Genomic DNA, 24,493 nt, shown 5'->3' with positions numbered 1-24,493 from the left:
CTTCTCAGGCCCTGTCCCCTCAGCATTGCCCAGTGGGCAGTGACAGAATGCCCAGTGGGCAGTGACAGGGTGCCCAGTGGGCAGTGACAGGATGCATGGTGGACACTGCCAAGGTGCCAGGCTGGCACTGCTCAGCCCTGCTCCTGATGACCCAGGGGGCTTCAATGGCCTCTGTTCCTACTGGCTAGGCCATCACCTCTGATCCCCATTGGCGGGGACCATGTGTGATCCTCACCAGTGAGGACCTTGATTGGCGAGAAGGGAAGGACAAGTGAGCCCTGATGATAGCACTTGGAACTCACTAATGACATGCTAATGATGTAATTAATATTGAAATCGGCTTAGTGCCCTTCAGCCGATTTCACCAGCAAAACACCGTTAAGATTGCAAGAGGTGAGAATCCAGGTACGACTCTCACCTGATCTTACTGGCTCGTCACACCGACTGACCTGTGGGACAAGCCAGTGAGATTCTCCCCTCTATATGTGTTGTGGCAAGGTGGCATAGTGGTTACACTGCTACCCTCACAGCGCCAGGGACCCGGGTTCAATTCTGGCCTTGGGTTACTGTCTGTGTGGAGTCTGCACATTCTCCCCATGTCTGCGTGGGTTTCCTCCGGGGGCTCCGGTTTCCCCTCACACTCCAAAGTTGTGCAGGTCAAGTGGATTAGCCGTGGTAAATGTGTGGGGTTATGGGAATAGGACAGGGAGAGGGTCTGGGTAAGACACTATCAGAGAGCCAGTGCAGACTCAATGGGCCAAATGGCCCCTTCAGCGCTGTAGGGATTCTGGGATTCTATGATATAGGGTGGCATGGTGGCACGGTCGTTAGCACTGTTGCCTCAAAGCTCCAGGGACCCAGGTTCGATTCCGGCTTGAGTCACTGTCTGTGCAGCGTCTACACGTTCTCCCCGTATCTGGGTGAGTTTCTGTCCGGTTTCCTCCCACAGTCTGAAAGAGGTGCTGGTGAGATGCATGGGCCATGCTAAATTCTTCCCCAGTGTACCCAAACAGGTGCTGGAGTGTGGGATTTTCACAGTAGCTTCATTGCAGCTTACTTGTGACATTAATAAACTTTTTACCGTAGGCACACAACGTCGGGATTCTTTTTTCACTGACAACTATTTATTGACTCCAATCCACATTCTAGGGAGGGACTTGTAAGTTTCTACGGAACACCCACTGCTTGCGCACCTGATGATTGGCGGTGAGACCTATTGGATGCAGTTGCAGACACAGTGCTGGGTTGAGTGGTTGCTGCAATCTTGCAGGAGTGAGAATGCTCTTGCTGGGATCGATCCTGGTGGCTTTCCTCTGCATCTACATTGTGAGCAGCCTCCTGCGGGGTGATCCCGAGCCGCTGAACGGGAGATACGCGGTGCCAGGGCGCTTTTACACCTTGAAGAAACTGCTGGTGGTCTGCATTTACCGTTATCGCCTCTTCCGAGAGAGGGGTGCAGTCACCGGGCATGAGGCGGACAGACAGAGGATGGGGCTGGGGTGCAGGAAGAAGGATCTGAAGCCCGAAACCGGGGGAATGAAGACTCCAGGGGGACTTGGTAAAAGTTCCCGATCTTCTGCAGAAGAGATGGAGCGTGTACAAAAGTTAATGGAGCACCCTCATGTAAGTTGCAATTGTCCTTACTCCCTAATAACATATTGAAAATAACACACCCTTCATTACTCCTCCTGTCAACATCCCCTCTCCCAATCTCTCTCATTCACTCTTAGCCCATCCACCCCTTTTAAAATCCATAGCATGTTTCTTGTTTGCCTGTGTTCTCCCTGCCAATTCTTTGGAGTAAAAAAAATGTATCCACAACATTGATGGTGCAAATGTTAAAGGTGTGGGGTAGGAAAGTGCAGACAATCAACATTTGGGAGTAAAGGAATATGTGTGCGTGTCTGTGTTTGGGCTGAGTGTCAAAGGAACTTTAACTGTAAATATTGCAGCAAGCAACTCCGCTGATAGACAATCTGTTTCGAATTTGAAGTGCTCACGTATTGTAAAAGTGCAGAAGGGTAAACTCACCGGGCTGGAAGAGTCAGAGAACGCTGGCAGGAATTAAGTTTCAGAGAGACATTTGGTCTCTGAGTGGTAATCTCAAGGGTCCTGTGCAGCCGCCAATCTGGGACTCTGATCGCCAGTCTGTCGGCCAGTTCCCTGATTGCTTTGGATTTGTAGCTGGCTATCGTTAAAAATATGTTCATGAGATTATAAATCATAGAATTCCTACAGTGCAGAAGGAGGCCATGTGGCCTATAGAGTCTGCACTGGCCACAATCACACCCAGAACCCCATGCATTTACCCTAGCTAGTCCCCCTGATACTAAGGGACAATTTAGCATGGCCAATCCACCTAACCCGCACATCTTTGGAATGTGGGAGGAAACCAGAGCACCCGGAGGAAACACGGGGAGAACCACGCAGACATGGGGAGAATGTGCAGGCTCCACACAGGCAGTGACCCAAGTCAGGAATCGAACCTGGGTCCCTGGTGCTATGAGGCAGCAGTGCTAACCACTGTGCCACCATGCCAAAATTGTTTCAATATGGTATTTTTAGGTTTATAAGATTATTTTGGAACTGTAGTGTCAAATATAGGGGAGCTGGAATCCACCTGCTGGGTGGTCTAATTGACAGAGATCAGAGGATGACTCTAACTGTTTTGTTAACAGGGAGATGCAAGGTGTTTCTGTTTGGAAACAATGACAGTAGTTCACGTCTACAAGGATCATAAAATCATAGACACCCTACAATGCAGAAAGAGGCCATTTGGCCCATTCAGTCTGCTCTCTGACAGAGCATCCCATCCACCCCATAACCCCACGTATTTACCCCACTAATTCCCCTAACTTACACATTTTTGGACTGTGGGACACTAAGGGGCAATTTAGCATGACCAATCCACCTAACGTGCACATCTTTGGATTGTGGGAGAAAACCAGAGCACCCAAAGGAAACCAACGCAGACACGGGGAGAACGGGTAGACTCGACACGTTCCAGACTGTGACCCGAGGCTGGATAGACTTTGAGGTTCCCGCCTTGTGATGGTGGAACCCACCGCAGGAGATTCGATGGCCCTGTCAAAAGTCCATTGACCTTTGGTGGGACCAAGAGATCTAAGAAGTGGGAGTGGCTGGAAAATCCCATCCTGTGTCTCCCAAAGTCCTAGAAAGGAGTAATAGATATTAAGTTGTAAACTGCTGTGCTATAAACTGTCTTTTTACTTGTAAGATGTAAAGAAGGTAGGATCCAGGGCACCCTTGGGGAGTAGGATAGAGGAAACCATTTTGAGATCAGGGTACAAGCTTTCCTTTAAACCCAGGAATATCACAGATAGTAGGTGCAGATTTGTCTTGTGTGGCCTGCAGCCAATTTGGGTCAAGAAAACAAGAATTAACCAGGTCTGCACCTGAAAGCAGAGAAGATGCTGACTCCATTTTTCACCATGAAGAATGCGGCTGGTAGCTTTAGCTCAGATTGAAGACCGAGTTTGTGAGGAGTTAAAGGAGGCTGGAAGAATTGCCCAGCTTGAGACTAGAGGAAGAAGTCTACACTGTAACCCTTGCAGTGAGAGATATTTCTGTCTCCCAGCAGGGATAGTGAAAGGGAAACAACCTATGTAAACTGAGAGTACTGTGAGCTGTTGTGATATGATCTGTAATTCCATGCAGAGTGTGAAGTGTGACTGGTAAAAAGGACACATTTATATGCTATAATTTAAAGTACGAGTTACCTTACAAAGGAAACAATGGCCGGAATTCTCCCAAAACAATTCGAAGTGCCGAATTTGCGTGAAAACTGGAGTCATTCACGCTGTTTTTTTCAGTGGGAGTTCAGAGAAGAATCTCCCACACTCTGCACTGCAGAGGTGAATACCATTAAAATCTAGGGGGCAGGCCACTGCACATGTGCTGACCTGTCAGTGCTGAGGTCAGCGCATGTGCAGTGGCCCCGCATTGACGGTCTCCCAATTGCTGACCAACTCGATTGCCGGCCAGCCCTAGGACCCCCGCGACGCCGACTCTCGGCCCCCGCCGCCCCAACAGCCCGATCGCTGGCGGGGGGTGAGGGGAGAGGCAAGTGGGCGCGGAGACTTCAATCCTGGGCCCGCTAATCATATTTAAATCGCATTTAAAGTAATATTTAAATTACTTCCACGCCTCCCTGCTGATTTCTGGCGTGGAGCAGATACCGTCGGCAATAAGTAATTAGGGAAGTAAGTTGAAAAGTAGGACCTCAAAGGTAGTGATCTCAGGATTACTACCTGTGCCATGTGCTAGCCAGAGTAGAAATAGCAGAATATATTAGATGAATACATGGCTGGAAAGATCGTGTAAACGGGAAGGTTTCAAATTCCTGGGACATTGGGACTGGTTCTGGGGGAAGTGGGACCTGTACAAACTGGACGGGTTACACCTGGGCAGGACTGGGATTGATGTCCTAGGGGGAATATTTGGAGTGGTTGGGGAGGGTTTAAACTAAAATGGCAGGAGGATGGGAACCTATGCAAGGAGTCAGAGGAGGGAGAATCAAAGACAAGAACAAAAGACCGAAAGGGGAACACGAAAAGTCATAGGCAGAAAAATCAAGGACCAGAATCAAACAGGGCCACAGTGAAAAATAGTGGGAATGGGACCAGTAATGTTAAAGAGACAATCTGGAGCATTCGCAACAAAGTGGATGAATTAGTCGAGCAAATCGATGTAAACGGGGATGATATGGTTGGGATTATGGAAACATGGCTGCAGGGTGACCAGGAATGGGAATTGAACATCCAGGAGTATTCGATATTTGGGAAGAACGGACAAATAAGAAAAGGTGGTGGAGTTACATTGCTGGTTAAAGAGGAAATTAACGCTATACAGAGGAAAGGAATTAGCTCCGATGATTTGGAATCTACATAAGTACATAAGAAATAGGAGCAGGAGTAGGCCATCTAGCCCCTCGAGCCTGCCCCGCCATTCAATAAGATCATGGCTGATCTGATAGTGGTTTAGTTCTTACCCGCCTGATCCCCATAACCCTTAATTCCCTTATTGATCAGAAATTTATCTACCTGTGTCTTAAACATATTCAACGAGGATATTTTAACTGGGATGTTCTAACTGGGATCTATTTAACTGGGATGTTTTTTGCCTGGAGCGTAGGAGGCTTAGGGGTGATCTGTTTATTTGACATGATAAACTTGATAAAGGAGAATTGCTTGGGCTGAATGACTAATTTCTGCATTGCAATTGGTTTTGTTATTTCTACCCAATACAGAAATGAGTCATTCAGCCCAAGGAATTCTCCTTCATCAAGTTTATCACGTTTATCAATCAAGGAAGGAGTAGTCCTAAACCTGTATTTCTTCCATGTTACCAAATCCTTTATTCTCCTTTCTTTGATCTATCTGGTCATAGAGTCATAGAGGTTTACAGCATGGAAACAGGCCCTTCGGCCCAACTTGTCCATGCTACCCTTTTTTAAAAAAACCCTAAACTAATCCCAATTGCCTGCATTTGGTCCATATCCCTCTATACCCATCTTATCCATGTAACTATCTAAATGCTTTTTAAAAGACTACATTGTACCCGCCTCTACTACTACCTCTGGCAGCTTGTTCCAGACACTCACCGCCCTCTGTGTGAAAAAATTGCCCCACTTTTGTATCTCTCCCGCTCACCTTAAACCTATGCCCTCTAGAAAAGATATTGACTATCTAGCTGATCTGTGCCCCTCATTATTTTATAGACCCTATTATAGAAAGGATATCATTAAGCTAGAAAGAGTGCAGAAAAGATTTACTAGGATGCTACCGGGACTTGATGGTTGAGTTAAGAGGAGAGGCTGGATAGACTGGGATGTTTTTGCCTGGAGCGTAGGAGGCTTAGGGGTGATCTTATAGAGGTCTATAAAATAATGAGGAGCATAGATAAGGTAGGTAGTCAACATCCTTTCCCAAAGATAGGGGAGTCTAAATCTAGAGAGCATACGTTTAAGGTGTGGAGTTGCTGGCGTTGGACTGGGGTAGGCACAGTAAGTAGTCTCACAACACCAGATTAAAATCTAACAGGTTTATTTGGTAGCATGAGCTTTTGGCGCTCCAAAAGCTCGTGCAACTAAATAAACCTGTTGGACTTTAACCTAGTGTTGTGAGACTATTTACCAGGTTTAAGGTGAGAGGGGAGAGAGAGATACAAAAGGGTCCAGAGGGGCAATTTTTTTCACACAGAGGGTGGTGAGTGTCTGGAACAGAGGTAGTAGTAGAGGTGGATACAATTTTGTCTTTTAAAAAGTATTTAGACAGTTACATGAGTAAGATGGATATAGAGGGATATGGGCAAAACGTGGGCAATTGGGACTAGCTTTGTGGTCAAAAAAAAGCAGCATGGACAAGTTGGGCTGAATGGCCTGTTTCCATGCTGTAAATATCTATGACTCTATGACTCTATCTCATTCATTGGTATGGACTTGCCTCCAGTCACAAGCTCCAGTCATGCATTCCACAATCATCTGTCCAATGAAGAATGTTTCTTCTGCTCTCTGTTATATATCTCTTCTGTTTAATCTTGCATCTATGTCTTGTTCATCTGAGGCTGCTCAACTATTCGAAACAGCCTGCTTTTATTTAGTCCGTGGAAACTTTTCTTAATCTTAAAGCCTATCACATCAATTCTTTAATCTTGGAAAATACTGGAAACACTCAGCAGGTCAGGCTCTCTTCAGTTACTCTGTTGTAACCACCATTTTTTCTTCACACTCTATCTCCTTAGACAATGAATCTGCTTTATAACCTCTCCTTTGACTCAATATCATTCATAAAGTTTGGAGCCATGAACTGTAGGGAGTAGTCATAATTTAAGTTGTAAAGACAGGTTGGATAGGTTTGGGTTGTTTTCGTTGGAGTAGAGAAGACTGAGGATGCGACCTGATTGATGTGTTCAAGATTATGAGGGGCATGGACAGGGTGGATAGGGAGCAGCTGTTCCCCTTAGTTGAAGGGTAAGTTACGAGGGGACACAAAATAAAAGTGAGGAGTGGGAGGTTTAGGGGAGATTTGAGGAAAAACTTTTTCACCCAGAGGGTGGTGACGGTCTGGAATGCGCTGCCTGGGAGGGTGGTAGAGGCGGGTTGCCTCACATCCTTTAAATAGTACCTGGATGAGTACTTGGCACGCCATAACATTCGAGGCTAAGTGCTGGCAAGTGGGTTTCGGTGGGCAGGTCAGGGCATTTCTTGCATCGGCACAGACTTGATGAGCCAAATTCTTTGATTCTGTGATTCTAGTCCAAATGTTGTCTTACTTTTATATTGATTGAGATTTACATTTTGTTTTCATATTTTGCGCCCCTGGCCATAAACTCCAGTATTTCAATTGTTTTTTGCGAAGACGTTGTTGTCCAAGATACTCGTCACATAGCGACTCGATGACAGGCATGTGGGGACACGATTCTCTTCATTTTCAAGTCACATAATACTGAAAGTTGCAGCGATGGGTATGAGTATAGGTAGCCTCAGAAGACCGCTATTTGTCATCTGTCCCTTAATGAGCAAGGAAGAACCAGCCACTTTGCTGTAAGACAGGAGTCACTTCAAATTTAAGTTTATTTATTAGTGTCACAAGTAGGCTTACATTAACACTGCAATGAAGTTACTGCGAAAATCCCCTAGTCGCCACACTCCGGCACCTGTTCGGATACACTGAGGGAGAATTTAGCATAGCCAATGCACCTAACTAGCAGATCTTTCAGACTGTGAGAGGAAGCCGGAGCACACGGAGGAAACCCACGTAGACACGGGGAGCACATGCAGACTCCGCACAGACAGTGACCCAAGCTGGGAATTGAACCCAGGTCCCTGGCGCTGTAGGCAGCAGTGCTAACCACTGTTTCACCGTGTTGGTCAGAAGGTGACCATGTCACCACCCTTTGAGAAAATATATAATAAGCTTGCTTTCCAGAACATTTGGATTGCAAGACCCTTTTGAATAGGCCCTCCTAGGTTTGGGTTTTGATTGCTGACGGTTTAAAACCTCAAAGCTATTTTCAAAAAATTGTGCATTTGTTTTCTTATCATTGCATATATTTTGTATCGGGGACAATCAGATCACCATATTTTTTATAGGTTTGACAAGCGTTGAAATTCTATTGGATAATTCTATGCAGGGATATATCCATTGTTAATGTCTTGTGAACCTGAACCTGCAAATCCTTCTGCCCTTATACATTATCCAGCCGACTCCAAAGTACTTTAAATTAAATGTAACACATTTAATGACATTGAGTTCTAATTATGTACCCTTGCAGCTTCCTCTGATCTTTGGAATTCTTTGCTATATCTTGTATTTCATTATTTATGCAAAATTGGACAACATTCCTTCCAACCCTATGTTCAACTCATTATTGTACACTGTGAACTGCAGTAGAACACTGTGGAACACCACTACCCACTTAACAATCCTGGAAAGTTCCTGTTTCCAACCATTTTATTAGTTTTTCATTCAATGTCCTATCTCCGTTCACTTTAATCTTCTCTAATAATCACTTCAGTCGTACTTCCTAAGAGTTTTCAAAGAACTTCACCAGTTTTGTTGAGCATGATCATCCTTCCTGAAATCTGTGTGGCCTGCTTCCACTTCTTTTCTCATCACCCAGATGATGATTATTGATCGTTGGAGGTCAATCATCTCAGTTCTAGGACATGACTGCAGGAGTTCTTCAGAATGATGTCCTAGGCCCAACCAGCCTCAACTGCTTCATCAATGGCTTTCCTTCCAAGATAAGGCCAGAAGTGGGGATGTTTGCTGATGAACGTTCAGCACTATTCATGACTCCTCAGGTACTGGAACAGTCCATGTCCAAATGCAACAAGCCCTGGACAATATCCAGGCTTTACTGACAAGCAGCAAGTAAATTCGTGCCACACAAGTGCCAGGTAATGACCATTTCCAACAAGAGAGAATATAACCATCGTCCCTTGACATTCAATGGCTTTATGGTCATTGAATCCCCCCGCTATCAACATCCTTGGGGTTAGCCTTGACCGGAAGCTATTCTAGACTAGCCGCATGAATACTGTGGTTACAAGAACTGATCAGGAGTTGGGAACTTTGCAGGATGTAACTCATCTCCTCACTCCCCAAAGCCTGTCCACTATCTACAAGGCACAAGTCAGAACTGCAATGGAATGCTCTCCAACTGCCTGGATGAGCGCAGCTCCAACAACTCCCAAGAAGCTTGACACCATCCGGGATAAAACAGCCACGTGATTGGCATCCTATCCACAAACATTCCCTCCCACTATCACCAATGTACAGTTGCAACAGTTTGTACCATCCACAGGATGCACTGCAGGAATTCACCAAGGCTTCTGAGAGAGCATCTTCTAAACTGACACATGCTACCATCTAGAAGGACAAAGGCAGCAGACACATTGGAACACTACCACCTGGAGGTTCCCCTCCAAAACACTCACCATCCTGACTTGGTAATATATCACCATTCCTTAGCAGTTGCTGGGTCAAAATCCTGGAACTCCCTTCCTGACAGCACTGTGGCTGTACCTACACCACATGGAGTGCAGTGGTTCAAGGGCAATTAGGGATGGGCAATAAATGTTAGCCTCGCCAGCCATACTTACGTCATATGAATGAATAAAAAAACTTTGGAGCAAATGACTCTATCAAAATTTGTAGGTAATACCAAACTAGGATGAATGTGTTGCTGTGAAAGAATGGGATATCATACAAGAAAGTCATACCAAACTAGCAGAGTGAGCAGTTTTAAGTGGCAAATAAACTTTAAAATATATACAAATGTGAGATAATTTTGGAAGGTCTAATACAGGTAGGAAATGTACAGTAAATGGCAGAACCCTTAAGAGTATTGATAGGCAAAGGGATCTGGGTGTACAGGTACATAGGTCACTAAAAGTGGCAATGCAGGTGGAGAAGGTAGTCAAGAAAACAATCGGCATGCTTGCCTTCATTGGCTGGGGTATTGAGTTTAAAAATTGGCAAGTCATGTTGCAGCTTTATAGAACCTTAGTTAGGCTGCACTTGGAATATAGTGTTCAATTCTGGTCGCCACATTACCAGAAGGATGTGGAGGCTTTGGAGAGGGTACAGAAAAGATTTACCAGGATGTTGCCTGGTATGGAGGGCATTAACTATGAGGAGAGGTTGGAGAAACTTGGTTTGTTCTCACTGGAGCGACGGAGGTTGAGGGGAGACCTGATAGAAGTCTACAAGATTATGAGAGGCATGGACAGAGTGGAAAGTCAGAAGCATTTTCCCAGGGTGGAAAAGTCAATTACTAGGGGGCACAGGTTTAAAGTGCGAGGGGCAAAGTTTACAGGAGATGTACGAGGCAGATGTTTTACACAGAGAGTGCCTGCAACTCGTTGCCGGGGGAGGTAGTGGAAGCGGATACAGTCGTGACTTTTAAGGGGCATCTTGACAAGTACATGAATAGGATGGGAATAAAGAGATCTGGCCCCCGGAAGGGTAGGTGGTTTTAGTTAAGTCGGGCAGCACGGTCGGTGCAGGCTTGGAGGGCCGAAGGGCCTGTTCCTGGGCTGTAATTTTCTTTGTTCTTTATAAACCTGAGGAAATGAACTCTGGCAGCAGAGAAAAGAACAATCGCCCTCATTTTCAGAAAATAAAAAACGGAATAGCGCACAGGTTGATCTGCCATGGCATGCATTTGGTGGACAGACCTACCAGAGGAGCTCAGGTAGAATCATAGAATCCCTACAGTGCAGAAGGAGGCCAGTCAGCCCATCGAGCCTGCACCGACAACAATCCCACCCCAGCCCAATCCCTGTAAACCCATGAATTTATCTTGCAAACCCCACTGATACTATAGGGCAATTTAGGATGGCCACTCAACCTTACCTGCAAATCTTGGATTGTGGGAGGAAACTAGAGCAACCGGAGGAAGCTTATGCAGACATGGGGTGAACATGCAGACTCCGCATAGACAGTGACCCAAGGCTGGAATTGAACCAGGGTCTCTTGTGCTGTGAGATAGTAGTGCTAACCACTGTGCCACCATGCCGGTGAGTGCATTGCTGAGGAGAGAGGGTTATCCTTGGGGCAGTGCCCAGGCAGTGCCTGGGCAGGGTTTCCATGTGAACTTTTGTGCACCGGGGCGACCTTTAGAATGGCGCCCCAATCTTTAAAAAGTTAAGTTGCCGGTGGGGCGGGCTCATTTTTTAAAATTCTTTTCCAATTCAATCAAATCAAATCCAATTCAGAGTCTCAACCAGTTGAGACATTTCAGATCCAGGCTGACAAGACAGGGCGAGCGACCAAACCACCCTGTCCTGGGCCTGATCTACATGAGCCAAGCTGATTGGAGAAGGGGGAGGTTCCTCCTCCAAGACTTGAGCCCATATGGTTGCATCTTAGCCAAAAGGCCGAGATGCCGCTTTTAAAAATTGCTTCATATGAAACATGTGAAGCCTCAGCGTAACCTAATGACCTGAACCAAGCGCGGCCGACCATGGGCTGCCGACCATACCACACTTGATCCTAGCCAAAAGGCCGAGAAGCGATTCAGAGCGTGCCTCACCAACGTGATGTTGTGGCACCCACCCCTTGCCATTTTTTTCCCAGTGTGCCCAATGATATGGTGGAGAAAGTCATCGTTCGTGCCGGCGGCTTTAATGCTGCTCTTCCTTCTCGTTGTCCCACTCTGCCAGATAACAGGAACATTTCCAACTCTTGTCTCTATACTATAGTAACAGACTGTTGGCAGTACAAATAGATTGATTTGATTTGATTTAATTTGATTCATTATTGTCACATGTATTAGCATACAGTGAAAAATATTGTTTCTTGCATGCTATACAGACAGCATACCGTTCATAGAGAAGGAAATGAAAGAGCACAGAATGTAGTGTTACAGTCATAGCTAGAGTGTAGAGAAAGATCTACTTAATGTAAGATAGGTCCATTCAAAAGTCTGATGACAGCAGGGAAGAAGCTGTTCTTGAGTCGGTTGGTACATGACCTCAGACTTTTGTATCTTTTTCCCGATGGAAGAAGGTGGAAGAGAGAATGACCGGGGTGCATGGGATCCTTAATTATGCTGGCTGTTTTTCCAAGGCAGCGGGAAGTGTAGACAGAGTCAATGGATGGGAGTCTGGTTTGCGTGATAGATTGGGCTACATTCACGACCTTTTGTAGTTTCTTTCGGTCTTGGGCAGAGCTTTAGCCATACCAAGAAGCTGTATGGTATCAGAATTGAGAGGTTGAAGATCATGGAAAAGATTAAAGAAATGACATTTTTAGGTTTAGAGGAATTCTGATAAAGCTCTAAAATTCTGAATGGGATACTCAGAATATAATGATCTCATTGTGGTGGAATCCAAATCGGAATAGCTAATAATAAATCCAATATGAGATAAAGACAAGTCTTTTTTTCAGGCGATTGGTTTGGAAATGACCTAACCACAGGAAATGCTTGAGGCAAATAGCTTAAATGCTTCAAAGTGAAACTACACAATACAGATTGAATGTCAGGAAGCTCCTGTGGAGTGTAAAACATCAGAACAGAGAGTTTCTGTGTTCCATATTCTGTGTTATTCTTCTGCATCTCCCTGATCTATCTATAGATTCAGGCTGGAATTCTCCAATCTCGCCAGCGGCTGGGATTCTCCGGTCCCGCTGCCGTGAATGGAGATTTGGCTGAGCGCCACATGTTTCATTCTCGCTGTCCACAGCGGCGGGGCGAACAAGATCAGAGAATCCAGGCCTTCATCTTGTTTTTATCTCCCACAAGTAAAACTGCGCTGTTGTCGCAATCCTCTTTTATCTTTGATCTTTAGAAGTTCAGTCGTGATCTGATTGAATGGCAGAGCATGTTTGAGGGATCAGGTGATCTGAGTTGGCTACTGTTTCATTTGTTCTAACTATCACATCATTTTACTCTGAATAATAAAGTATATTCCTCCTCACCTCGAACCATTGGTAGGGATTTTCCAGCCCCGTTGCGGCAGGTTCCTCCATGGTGGATGTGACGAACCATTGACTTTGGAGGAACTGGAAAATTCAGCCCTTATTTTGAAACTGTGTCTCCTAGTTCTAGATTCCCATTGGAGGAAACATCTTCCCAGGATCTACAATGTGAGAAGCACCCTCCAGCATCATATATGTTTTAATAAGATCACCTCTCAATTCTTCTAAACTCCAGTCAGTATAGGGTCAACCTTTCCTCATATCAACTCACATCCTCAACCATTTCTCCTATCTCAGGAATCAGTTTGGTGAGCCTTTTCTGAACTGCTTCCAATGCAACTGTGTCTCTTCTTAAGTAGATAGACCAAAACCGTGCACAGTACTCTAGATGTTGTTTCACAAAATACCTTGTACAATTGTAATGAAACCTAAGAAAATACTTTTATACTCCACCCACTCGCAATAAATACCAACATTCCATTTGCCTTCCTAATTTCTTGTTGTTCCTGTATGCTGACTTTTATGATTCATGCACAGTTCCTAGATCCTTCTGTGCAGTGATATTCTATAGTTTCGCTCCATTTAAATAATAGTCTGCTTTTCTATTCTTTCTGTTGAAGTGGTCAACCTCACATTTTCTTACCTTAGCCAACTTTTTGCCCACTCACTTAACCCATCTATATCCCTTTTCAGACTCTTTGTATCATAGAAATCATAGAAACCCTACAGTGCAGAAGGAGGCCATTCGGCCCATCGAGTCTGCACCGACCACAATCCCACCCAGGCCCTACCCCCACATATTTACCTGCTAATCTCTCTAACCTACGCATTTTAGGATTCTAAGGGGCAATTTTTAACCTGGTCAATCAACCTAACCTGCACATCTTTGGACTGTGGGAGGAAACCGGAGCACCCGGAGGAAACCCACGCAGACACGAGGAGAACGTGCAAACTCCACACAGACAGTGACCCGAGCCGAGAATCGAACCCGGGACCCTGGAGCTGTGAAGCAGCAGTGCTAACCACTGCGCTACCGTGCCGCCCCACCGTATCCTCCTCACAACTTGCTTTGCTACCTAGTTACGTATCATCAGCAAAATTGGTTACAGTACACTCAATCACTTCATTTAAGTTATTAAGTAGTTGAGGTTTCTGTGGTTCTGCACTAGTTACAGCCTGTCAACATGAAAATGATTCATATATTCTGACTCTCTGTTTCCTGTTGGTTAATCCTCTATCCATACGAATAAGTTGCGGGATTGTTTAGCTCAGTTGGCTGTACCAGCTGAGGTTATCCGTGAAGGCCCTGCCTTCTCAACCTTGTCCCTCGCCTGAGGTCTGGCGATCCTCAGGTTAAATCACCACCAGCCTATGGTCAACTGGGACTACGGTGACTTTACCTGACTAGTACATCACCCCAACAGCAGAAGATTTTATCTTGTGTCATAACCTTTTGTGTGGCAATTTATTAAATGTGTTTTGTCTATCTTCCCTTTCTGTCCGCAAGCAAATTTCTGTTGGAGTTATTAAAACCATCTGCTTGTTACATAATACGCATGGTAGGTTGTTGCATAAAGTTAAATCTCTCGGCATCCAGGGTGAGGTAGCCAAATGGACACAAAATTGGCTTGATGACAGAATCCGGAGGGTGGTTGTAGAGAGTTGTTTTTCAAACTGGAGGTCTGTGACCAGCGGTGTGCCTCAGGGATCAGTGCTGGGTTCACTGTTATTTGTAATTTATATTAATGATTTGGATGAGAATATATGAGGCATGGTTAGTAAGTTTGCAGATGACATCAAAATTGGTGGCATAGTGGACAGTGAAGAAAGTTATCTCCGATTGCAATGGGATCTGGATCAATTGGGCCAGTGGGCTGACGAATGGCAGATGGAATTTAGTTTAGGTGAATGCGAAGTGATGCATTTTGGTAGATTGAACCAGGGCAGGACTTACTCAGTTAATGGTAGGGCGTTGGGGAGAGTTACAGAACAAAGAGATCTAGGGGTACATGTTCATAGCTCCTTGAAAGTGGAGTCACAGGTGCACAGAGTGGTGAAGAAGGCATTCAGCATGCTTGGTTTCATTGGTCAGAACTTGATTTAGGATGCATAGGATGTGGAAGGAAGCTGCAGGGGATGGGCACAATTGAAATGTGGAGCTTGTTCAAGGAACAGCTCCTGCGTTTCCTTGATAAGTATGTACCTGTCAGGCAGGGAGGAAGTGGTAGAGCGAGGGAACCGTGGTTTTCTAAAAAAGTTGAATCTCTTGTGAAGAGGAAGAAGGAGAATTATGTAAAGATGAGACATGAAGGCTCAGTTAGGGTGCTTGAGAGTTACAAGTTAGCCAGGAAGGACCTAAAGAGAGAGCTAAGAAGAGCCTGGAGGGGACATGAGAAATCTTTGGCAGGTAGGATCAAGGAAAACCCTAAAGCTTTCTATAGGTATGTCAGGAATAAAAGAATGACTAGGGTAAGATTAGGGCCAGTCAAGGACAGTCGTGGGAAGTTGTGCGTGGAGTCCGAAGAGATAGGAGAGGCGCTAAATGAATATTTTTCGTCAGTATTCACACAGGAAAAAGACAATGTTGTCGAGAAGAATACTGAGGTACAGGCTATTAGACTAGACGGGATTGAGGTTCATAAGGAGGAGGTGTTAGCAATTCTGGAAAGTGTGAAAATAGATAAGTCCCATGGGCCAGATGGAATTTATCCTAGGATTCTCTGGGAGGCTAGGGAGGAGATTGCAGAGCCTTTGGCTTTGATCTTTATGTCGTCATTGTCTACAGGAATAGTGCCAGAAGACTGGAGGATAGCAAATGTTGTCCCCCTTGTTCAAGAAGGGGAGTAGAGACAGCCCTGGTAATTCTAGACCAGTGAGCCTTACTTCTGTTGTGGGCAAAGTTTTAGAAAGGATTATAAGTGATAGGATTTATAAGCATCTCGAAAGGAATAATTTGATTAGGGATAGTCAACACGGTTTTGTGAAGGTAGGTCATGCCTCACAAACCTTATTGAGTTCTTTGAGAAGGTGACCAAAGAGGTGGATAAGGGTAAAGCAGTTGATGTGGTGTATATGGATTTCAGTAAAGCATTTGATAAGGTTCCCCATGGTAAGCTATTGCAGAAGATACGGAGGCATGGGATTGAGGGTGATTTAGCAGTTTGGATCAGAAATTGGCGAGCTGTAAGAAGACAGAAGGTGGTGGTTGATGGGAAATGTTCATCCTAGAGTTCAGTTACTAGTGGTGTACTGCAATGATCTGTTTTGGGGCCACTGCTGTTTGTCATTTTTATAAATGACCTGGATGAGGGCGTAGAAGGATGGGTTAGTAATTTGCAGATGACACTAAATTCGGTGGAGTTGTGGACAGTGCGGAAGGATGTTGCAGGTTACAGAGGGACATAGATAAGCTGCAGAGCTGGGCCGAGAGGTGGCAAATGGAGTTTAATGTGGAAAAGTGTGAGGTGATTCACTTTGGAAGGGATAACAGGAATACTGGGCTAATGGTAAGATACTTGGTAGTGTGGATGAGCAGAGTGATCTTGGTGTCCATGTGCATAGATCCCTGAAAGTTGGCGCCCAGGTTTATAGGGTTGTTAAGAAGGCGTACGGTGTGTTAGCTTTTATTGGTAGAGGGATTGAGTTTCGGAGCCATGAGGTCATGTTGCAGCTGTACAAAACTCTGGTGCGGCCGCAGTTGGAGTATTGCGTACAATTCTGGTCGCCGCAGTATAGGAAGAATGTGGAAGCATTGGAAAGGGTGCAGAGGAGATTTACCAGGATGTTGCCTGGTATGGTGGGAAGGTCTTTTGAGGAAAGGCTGAGGGACTTGAGGCTGTTTTCGTTAGAGAGAAGAAGGTTAAGAGGTGACTTAATAGAGGCATCTAAGATGATCAGAGGATTTGATAGGGTGGACAGTGGGAGCCTTTTTCCTCAGATGGTGATGGCTAGCACGAGGGGACATAGCTTTAAATTGAGGGGTGATAGATATAGGACAGATGTCAGAGGTAGGTTCTTTACTCAGAGAGTAGTAAGGGCGTGGAATGCCCTGCCTGCAAAAGCCTCAAGTTCCTCAGCCTTTCCTCATAAGACATTAAGGGCATTTAAATGGTCATTGGATAAACATATGGATGATATTGGAAGCCAATAGGAAGCCAATAGGTTAGATGGCCTTTAGGTTGGTTTCACAGATCGGCGCAACAGCGAGGGCCAAAGGGCCTGTTCTGCGCTGTCATGTTCTATGCACACACAAGGACGGCCTCAACCGGGATATTGGGTTTATGTCACACTATTTCACATAAATATTTCTGCTTTTTTCCTCCTGAGTCTTTATCATGCGATCCTAGAATCAGAATTTATGTCACACTATTTGTAACTCCCACAGTTGCGTGGACCTGCAGAGTTTCACTGGCTGTCTTGTCTGGAGACAATACACATCTTTTTAGCCTGTCTTGATGCTCTCTCCACTCCCATTGTTTTGTTTCTTAAAGACTGGATTAGTTGTAAGTATTCGCATTCCAACCATTATTCATGTAAATTGAGTCTGTGTCTTATAAGTTCTGTTTGTGAACAGAATTCCCACTCACCTGAAGAAGGGGCTCAGAGCCTCGAAAGCTTGTGTGGCTTTTGCTACCAAATAAACCTGTTGGACTTTAACCTGGTGTTGTTAAACTTCTTACTGTGTTTACCCCAGTCCAACGCCGGCATCTCCACATTAGAACATTGAATACAGGAGTTGGGATGTCTTGTTGAAATTGTACAAGACATTGTTAAGGCCACACTTGGAATACTGTGTACAGTTCTGGTCACCCTATTATAGAAAGGATATTAATTATTAAACTAGAAAGAGTGCAGAAGAGATTTACTTGGATGCTACTGGGACTTGATGGTTTGAGTTATAAGGAGAGGCTGGATAGACTGGCTCTTTTTTCTCTGGAGCGTAGAAGGCTGAGGGGTGATCTTATAGAGGTCTATAAAATAATGAGGGGCATAGATCAGCTAGATAGTCAATATCTTTTCCAAAGATAGGGGAGTCTAAAACTAGAGGGATTGGTTTAAGGTGAGAGGGGAGAGCTGCAAAAGGGTCCAGAAGGGCAATTTTTTCACACAGAGGGTGGTGAGTGTCTGGAACAAGCTGCCAGAGGTGGTAGTAGAGGCGGGTACAATTTTGTGTTTTAAAAGCTATTTAGACAGTTACATGGGTAAGATGGATATAGAGGGATATGGACCAAATGTGGGGAATTGGGACTAGCTTAGGTTGTTTAAAAAAAAGGGCGGCATGGACAAGTTGAGCCAGAGGGCCTGTTTCCGTGCTGGAAATCTCTATGTCTCTATGACTAATCCGTACTGATCTCCTCCTGTTTATATTTCAGATTAAGTTTTCCAAACCTGATTTTCTTTTACATTTGAATACTCTGTGTTTTTCTTTCATTCTTTTGTCCAAGCCTTTACAATCCTCTGCAAAAGCAGAAAATGCTGGAAAAATCTTAGCAGGTCTGATAGCATTTCTGGAGAGGGAACTTAACATTTCAAGTCTGGATGATCCTTCGTCAGGTCCTGAGATTTTCCAGCATTTTCTGTTTCTGTTACAGATTCCAGCATCCATAGTAATTTTCCTTTTCCCTCATTCCTTTATCTCAGTCTTTTTGTGTGCAATTGGTTGATTTGATTTTCCTCTTCCATGGCTCCATTTCTTCTTTAATAAATTATTATGTTTTGTATTTTCTCTTTCCTGTTCTTTTTGACTGTTTTGATTTTCACTCCCTTCCCTTCCTTCCTAATTTAAACAACTTTCCTGTTTCTCCGTGTTGCCAGTTTATTAGCTACCTTCCTGTCCAAATGCAGTCCATCCTTGGAGATCCTCTCTGAAATGCATCCTCTTTCTCTTACCCCCACTTAACCATTTATTGATGTGCCTTATTTTCTTAACCTTCCTTCGCCTTGGAGAGAAGAAGGCTCAGAGGAGATTTGATAGAGATGTTCAAAATCATGAGGGAGCTGGACAGAGTAGACGGGGAGAAACTGTTCCCACTTGTGAAAGGATCAAGAATGAGAGGGCACAGATTCGCAGAAGAAGCAAATGTGATCTCAGAAAAAAAGACTTCCTAACACAGTGAGTGGTTTAGGCTGCAATGCCCTGCCTGGAAGTGTGGTGGAGGCAGGTTCAACTGAGGCATTTGGGGCATTCGATATTCATGTGCAAGGGTATGGGGAAAAGGCTGGGGTATGGCACTAAGTTACAATATTTGTTTAGAGAGCTAGTCCTGACACCATAGAATCCCTACAGTGCAGAAGGAAGTCAGACTCTCTGACTGAGCTGCAAAATGTCACAGAAACGCAGAATTATTATGATGCAGAAGGAGGCCATTTGGCCCATCTTGTCTGCACTGGCTGCCTGAATGAGCAGCTCTGCAGTAGCCTACTCCCCCATAACCCTGCACATTCTCTCTGTTCAGGTAATGTCCTCTCCTTTTAATTGTCAAAGCTCAACAACAACATATATTTGTATAACGTCGCTAACGTAATGAAACCTCTTGAGAGGCTTCACAGAAGCATTGGAAAGCAATATTACCCACCGAGCAACAGGAGGCTAGCTTTGGACGATCCTGAGTTTATGGAGGGTAGAATGTAGGTGGCCTCCAGAAGTGCCTTGGAATAATCAGGGGCAAAGGTAACAAAGACAGGAACGAGCGTTTCAGCAACGCATGATCTGTGGCAGGGGCAGAAGTTGGGCGATTTTTCAGAGGTGGAGAAAGGTAATTGGGTGACATGGTGGCACAGTGGTTAGCACTGCTGCCTCACAGCGCCAGGGACCCAGGTTCAATTCCCGGCTTGGGTCACTGTCTATGTGGAGTTTGCACATTATCTCCATGTCTGCATGGGTTTTCTCCGGGTGCTCTGATTTCCTCCCACAGTCCGAAAGATGTGCTGGTTAGGTGCACTGACCCGAACAGATGCCGGAATGTAGTGACTAGGGGATTTTCACAGTAACTTCATTACAGTGTGAATGTAAGCCTACTTGTGACTAATAAATAAACTTTACTTTACTTTCATGATGACTCTTACATTACCATTCCTAAATGAATGGGCAAACTACTCCTTCCCTTCAAGAAGCATTTTGTGCATTTTGTTTTGAGTGTAATCATTTTAATGTTCCTGTCCTCCTCGAGGAAAGGACTTGCTGGAAAAGCTGAATTGTTCTGGACATTACTGCTGTGGTTTGGCTTTTCCTGCTGTTATGATCTCTGGAAAGTCACCACTCTTTCCTCCATCACTGACAGAACCTGATCTCTCTACAGGAGGTCCACTCTTTAGGGCTGGTGCTCGAGACACCTCCTTCCCTCGCTGACGCACTGCATTTCCTGCAACGTCCCACCCAGTTTACACACACTTTATCACCAACTATTTCCTGCAGATGTTTGCCCAAGTTTGTATCTGCTACTCAAAATTCATACATAATGTAGGAACCATACAGCACTGTCCCTTCCACTTCTGGTATTCTCACTATAAATCATGATAAGTTGTGGTTTAGTTTATATTCTTTATCCACTCAAATCTGTCCCACCTTCTGTCTTTGCTCCAAGTTTTCATGCTGGCTAAATTCATATTCCAAAAACGTTGCCACAGCTCTGTTCCTACCTCACTTTGTTCATCCATTGACTCTGTGTACACTTCCTGCTGCCTTGGGAAAAGCAGGCAGCATAATTAAGGACCCCACGCACTCTGGACATACTCTCTTCCACCTTCCTCCATCGGGAAAAGATACAAAAGTCTGAGGTCACGTACCAACCGACTCAAGAACAGCCTCTTCCCTGCTGCCATCAGACTTTTGAATGGACCTACCTCACATTAAGTTGATTTTTCTCCACACCTTGCTATGACTGTAATACTACATTCTGCACTCTCTCCTTTCCTTCACTTTGAACGGTATGCTTTGTCTGTATAGCGCGCAAGAAACAATACTTTTCACAATATACTAATACATGTGACAATAATAAATCAAATCAAATCATCACCAGGTCATTCCGATGCTTACACTCTTATCAGGTACGGTAAGGTAAAGTCACCATAGTCCCAGATGACCATAGGCTGCTCTCCCCTTTGAAGGGGGGGGGGCTAACTGGTGGTGATTTAACCTGAGGATCACCATACCTCAGGTGAGGGGCAAGGTTGAGAAGGCGGTGCCGACCCCTTCATGAATAACCTCAGGCAATACGGGAATTGAACCCGCGCTGTTGGTATTGCTTTGCATTACAAACCAGCTGTCCAGCCAACTGAGCTAAACCGACCCCAAACTGCTGTGATCTTACACCTATTTCTCTTTATGCTATATTCCAGCTCTAGTTGCTCTGTCAACACATTTGTGCAGTTGACTAACTCCAAAAAAGGTTTTGCATTTACATAGCACCATTCATAACCCTAGGAAACCCCATAGTGCTTTACAGCCTGTGAAATACATTTGAAGTGTTGTCTAGTAAACGGGGCTACCAATTCACTCATAGTAAGCTCCCACAGACAGCAATGTTATAATGACCAGATAGTCTGATTTTCATTGAGAGATAAATATTTCCCAGCTTATCAGGAAGAACTCCCCTGCTCTTGTTCCAAATAGCACCATGGATTTTTATCATTGATCTGAGATGACAGACAGGGCCTCAGTTTAATGTTGCATCTGAAAGATATCATGTACAACAATGTAGCATTCCTTCAGTACTGCCCTGAAGGAGCGATTTTTCCAGCCCTTCCCACTGGCGAGATCTTCCAGTTCTGCCAAAGTCGACTCCTGCTCTGCCTGTTCCCCGGTGGCAGGGCGGGCGAGCCATGCAAATTGCCATTGACTTCAGCAGGACTGGAAGATGCCACTCGTGGCTAATGGTGAGCTGTGTCTGCTGTGGAAGAGGGATGGAAAATCCTGGCTGGAGTCTCAGCTGAGAAACTTTAGCTCAAGTCTGGCAGTGGGACTTCAACCCACAACCTTCAGGCTCAGAGGGTAATGTGCTACCACAGCGAACACCATCAGAGTGCTCCTTCATGACCTGACATCTGCCAAGTCCTAATTAGGGTGGGCTTAGTCAAAGAGGGGAAAATACAAGCAGTTCTCAACTACCTATTCCCACTTACTACTGAATCACTACTTTTTCCAGATTCCTGGCTGGACGCGGCAGCATCAGTTTAAGCGAATAATCACAGAATTGTTGCCTCCTTCCAAAAGGACGCCATTTAACTCATTGTGTTTGCACCGGCTCTGCAAACGAGCGTTACACATTAGTGCGATTCCCCTCCCTTTTCCCCGGAACCCTCGTACATTGTTTCTATAAGATTGATGAAAAGTATTTACCTCAAGGATATTCCTGAAAGGTTGGCCCTGCCTTCGTCTATCCACAGTTTCCATTTTTTTCCCCAAACAATCCGCAAGTATCCCACTGCGTTGCCCCAGTCTCTTCAAAATACTTGCATGGTACTGTGGTAGCACATTATCCTTTGAGCCTGAAGGTTGTGGGTTCAAGTCCCACTGCCAGACTTGAGCTAAGGCTTCTCAGCCGAGACTCCAGCCAGGATTTTCCAGCCCTCTTCCCACAGCAGAGGCAGCTCACCAGTGGCCACTCGGCATCTTTCAGTCCTGCCAAAGTCAATGGTCATTTGTATTTAAGGGACAGGCCGAATAAAGGAATTAAAATATAAAGTATACAAAAGGAAGTTTAAAATACTAATTCATAATACATAGGAGCAAAGAGATCATGCTGGAATTTGATACATCATCAGTTAGGTAGCTGAGGTATTGTGAATAAAAGACTGAACATGTTTTAAGATTTTGATCTGACTTAATTTCACCGACTACTACCTTCAGCATAGTTCTGATTATAGATGTTCTGCAGAATCATAGAATCATAAAATTCTACAGTGCAGAAGGAGGCCATTCGGCCCATCGAATCTGTACCAACCACAATCCCACTCAGGCTCTATTCCGATAAACCCATGCATATACCCTCGCTAGTCCCCCTGACACTAAGGGGCAATTTAGCATGGCCAATCCACCTAACCCGCTTTAGACTCATATGGATCATATGGATTCGAAACGTTAGCTGTGTTTCTCTCTCCACAGGTGCTGCCAGACCTGCTGAGTTTATCCAGAATTCTCTGTTTTTAATACAGATTTCCAGCCTCTGCATTATTTTGCTTTTATGTTCAGGCCTTTTACACTAATGCTCAGGCGTGGGGTGAGGGCGATGTCAAAAGTGGATGCCTGTTGCATCATATACTTGATAGATAAGTGTAATCGAGGAAGATTTTCAACTCAATACCAGCAACATTCCACTCTAATCTTCTTCCCTCATCCCATTCTAAGAGCACCATATTGGGCCTCGCCCACTTGTCTGGCCCTAATAATTGACACCAATGAGCAAGGCTTCTCTCTGGCTGCATGTCCTTGGACATTGAGTCTCTTTAGTAGCCCTTTCTATGAAAATATTAATTATTTTAATTAAAGCATATTATTGTATTTCTCTTCCTCAATCTCCAAAACAGAATTCAACTAAGAAACATAAATTTGTGCAATTACCGTTACCGAATGACGAATATATCTGTTCTGGGAATCTAAAGAATGAAATAATTTTCATTTTTCAATTCCTGTTTCTTAAGTTCTGACCCACCCCACAAACTTTCTTTGACAACTCTTTTTATCAGTATGTGGCAGTGCATATCTGGCGAGCCTGTCCTGGCTACACCCCTTTCTGGAGTAAAACTCTATGATGTGGAGATGCCGGCGTTGGACTGGGGTAAACACAGTAAGAAGTTTAACAACACCAGGTTAAAGTCCAACAGGTTTATTTGATAGCAAAAGCCACACAAGCTTTCGGAGCTCCAAGCCCCTTCTTCAGGTGAGTGGGAATTCTGTTCACAAACAGGGCATATAAAGACACAGACTTAATTTACATGAATAATGGTTGGAATGCGAATACTTACAGCTAATCAAGTCTTTAAGAAACAAAACAACGTGAGTGGAGAGAGCATCAAGACAGGCTAAAAAGATGTGTATTGTCTCCGGACAAGACAGCCAGTGAAACTCTGCAAGTCCAACGGCCTCAACCGGGATATTGGGTTAATGTCACACTATTTGTAACCCCCACAGCTTGCCTGGACCTGCAGAGTTTCACTGGCTGTCTTGTCTGGAGATAATACACATCTTTTTAGCCTGTCTTGATGCTCTCTCCACTCACATTGTTTTGTTTCTTAAAGACTTGATTAGCTGTAAGTATTCGCATTCCAACCATTATTCATGTAAATTAAGTCTGTGTCTTTATATGCTCTGTTTGTGAACAGAATTCCCACTCACCTGAAGAAGGGGCTTGGAGCTCCGAAAGCTTGTGTGGCTTTTGCTATCAAATAAACCTGTTGGACTTTAACCTGGTGTTGTTAAACTTCTTACTGTGTAAAACTCTATGACAGTGGCAGTGAAGCGCGACATCGTGCCTTGTGCGTGGACATAAAATGAGACCAGTGTTTCTGAAATCATAAATTGGCAAAGCTATTGTGACTCCAGTGTG

General features: G+C 44.7%; 1 protein-coding gene across 3 annotated transcripts in view; it reads left to right on the top strand.

The window, feature by feature from the left end:
- Nucleotides 1-1,177: 1,177 nt before the first annotated feature.
- The window catches only part of LOC144492509 (rifampicin phosphotransferase-like), a 189,830-nt gene continuing 166,514 nt past the window's right edge, over nucleotides 1,178-24,493 (top strand). For all 3 annotated transcript variants that reach the window (XM_078210601.1, XM_078210602.1, XM_078210600.1), the window contains exon 1: nucleotides 1,178-1,623. In XM_078210601.1, coding sequence (XP_078066727.1) covers nucleotides 1,279-1,623 — 345 coding nt within the window. In that variant the 5' untranslated portion in view covers nucleotides 1,178-1,278. The remainder of the gene's footprint in view (nucleotides 1,624-24,493) is intronic.

This window comes from Mustelus asterias, chromosome 4 (assembly GCF_964213995.1).
Source record: "Mustelus asterias chromosome 4, sMusAst1.hap1.1, whole genome shotgun sequence".
Taxonomy (NCBI): domain Eukaryota; kingdom Metazoa; phylum Chordata; class Chondrichthyes; order Carcharhiniformes; family Triakidae; genus Mustelus; species Mustelus asterias.
This window is presented reverse-complemented; position numbering and strand designations above follow the sequence as displayed.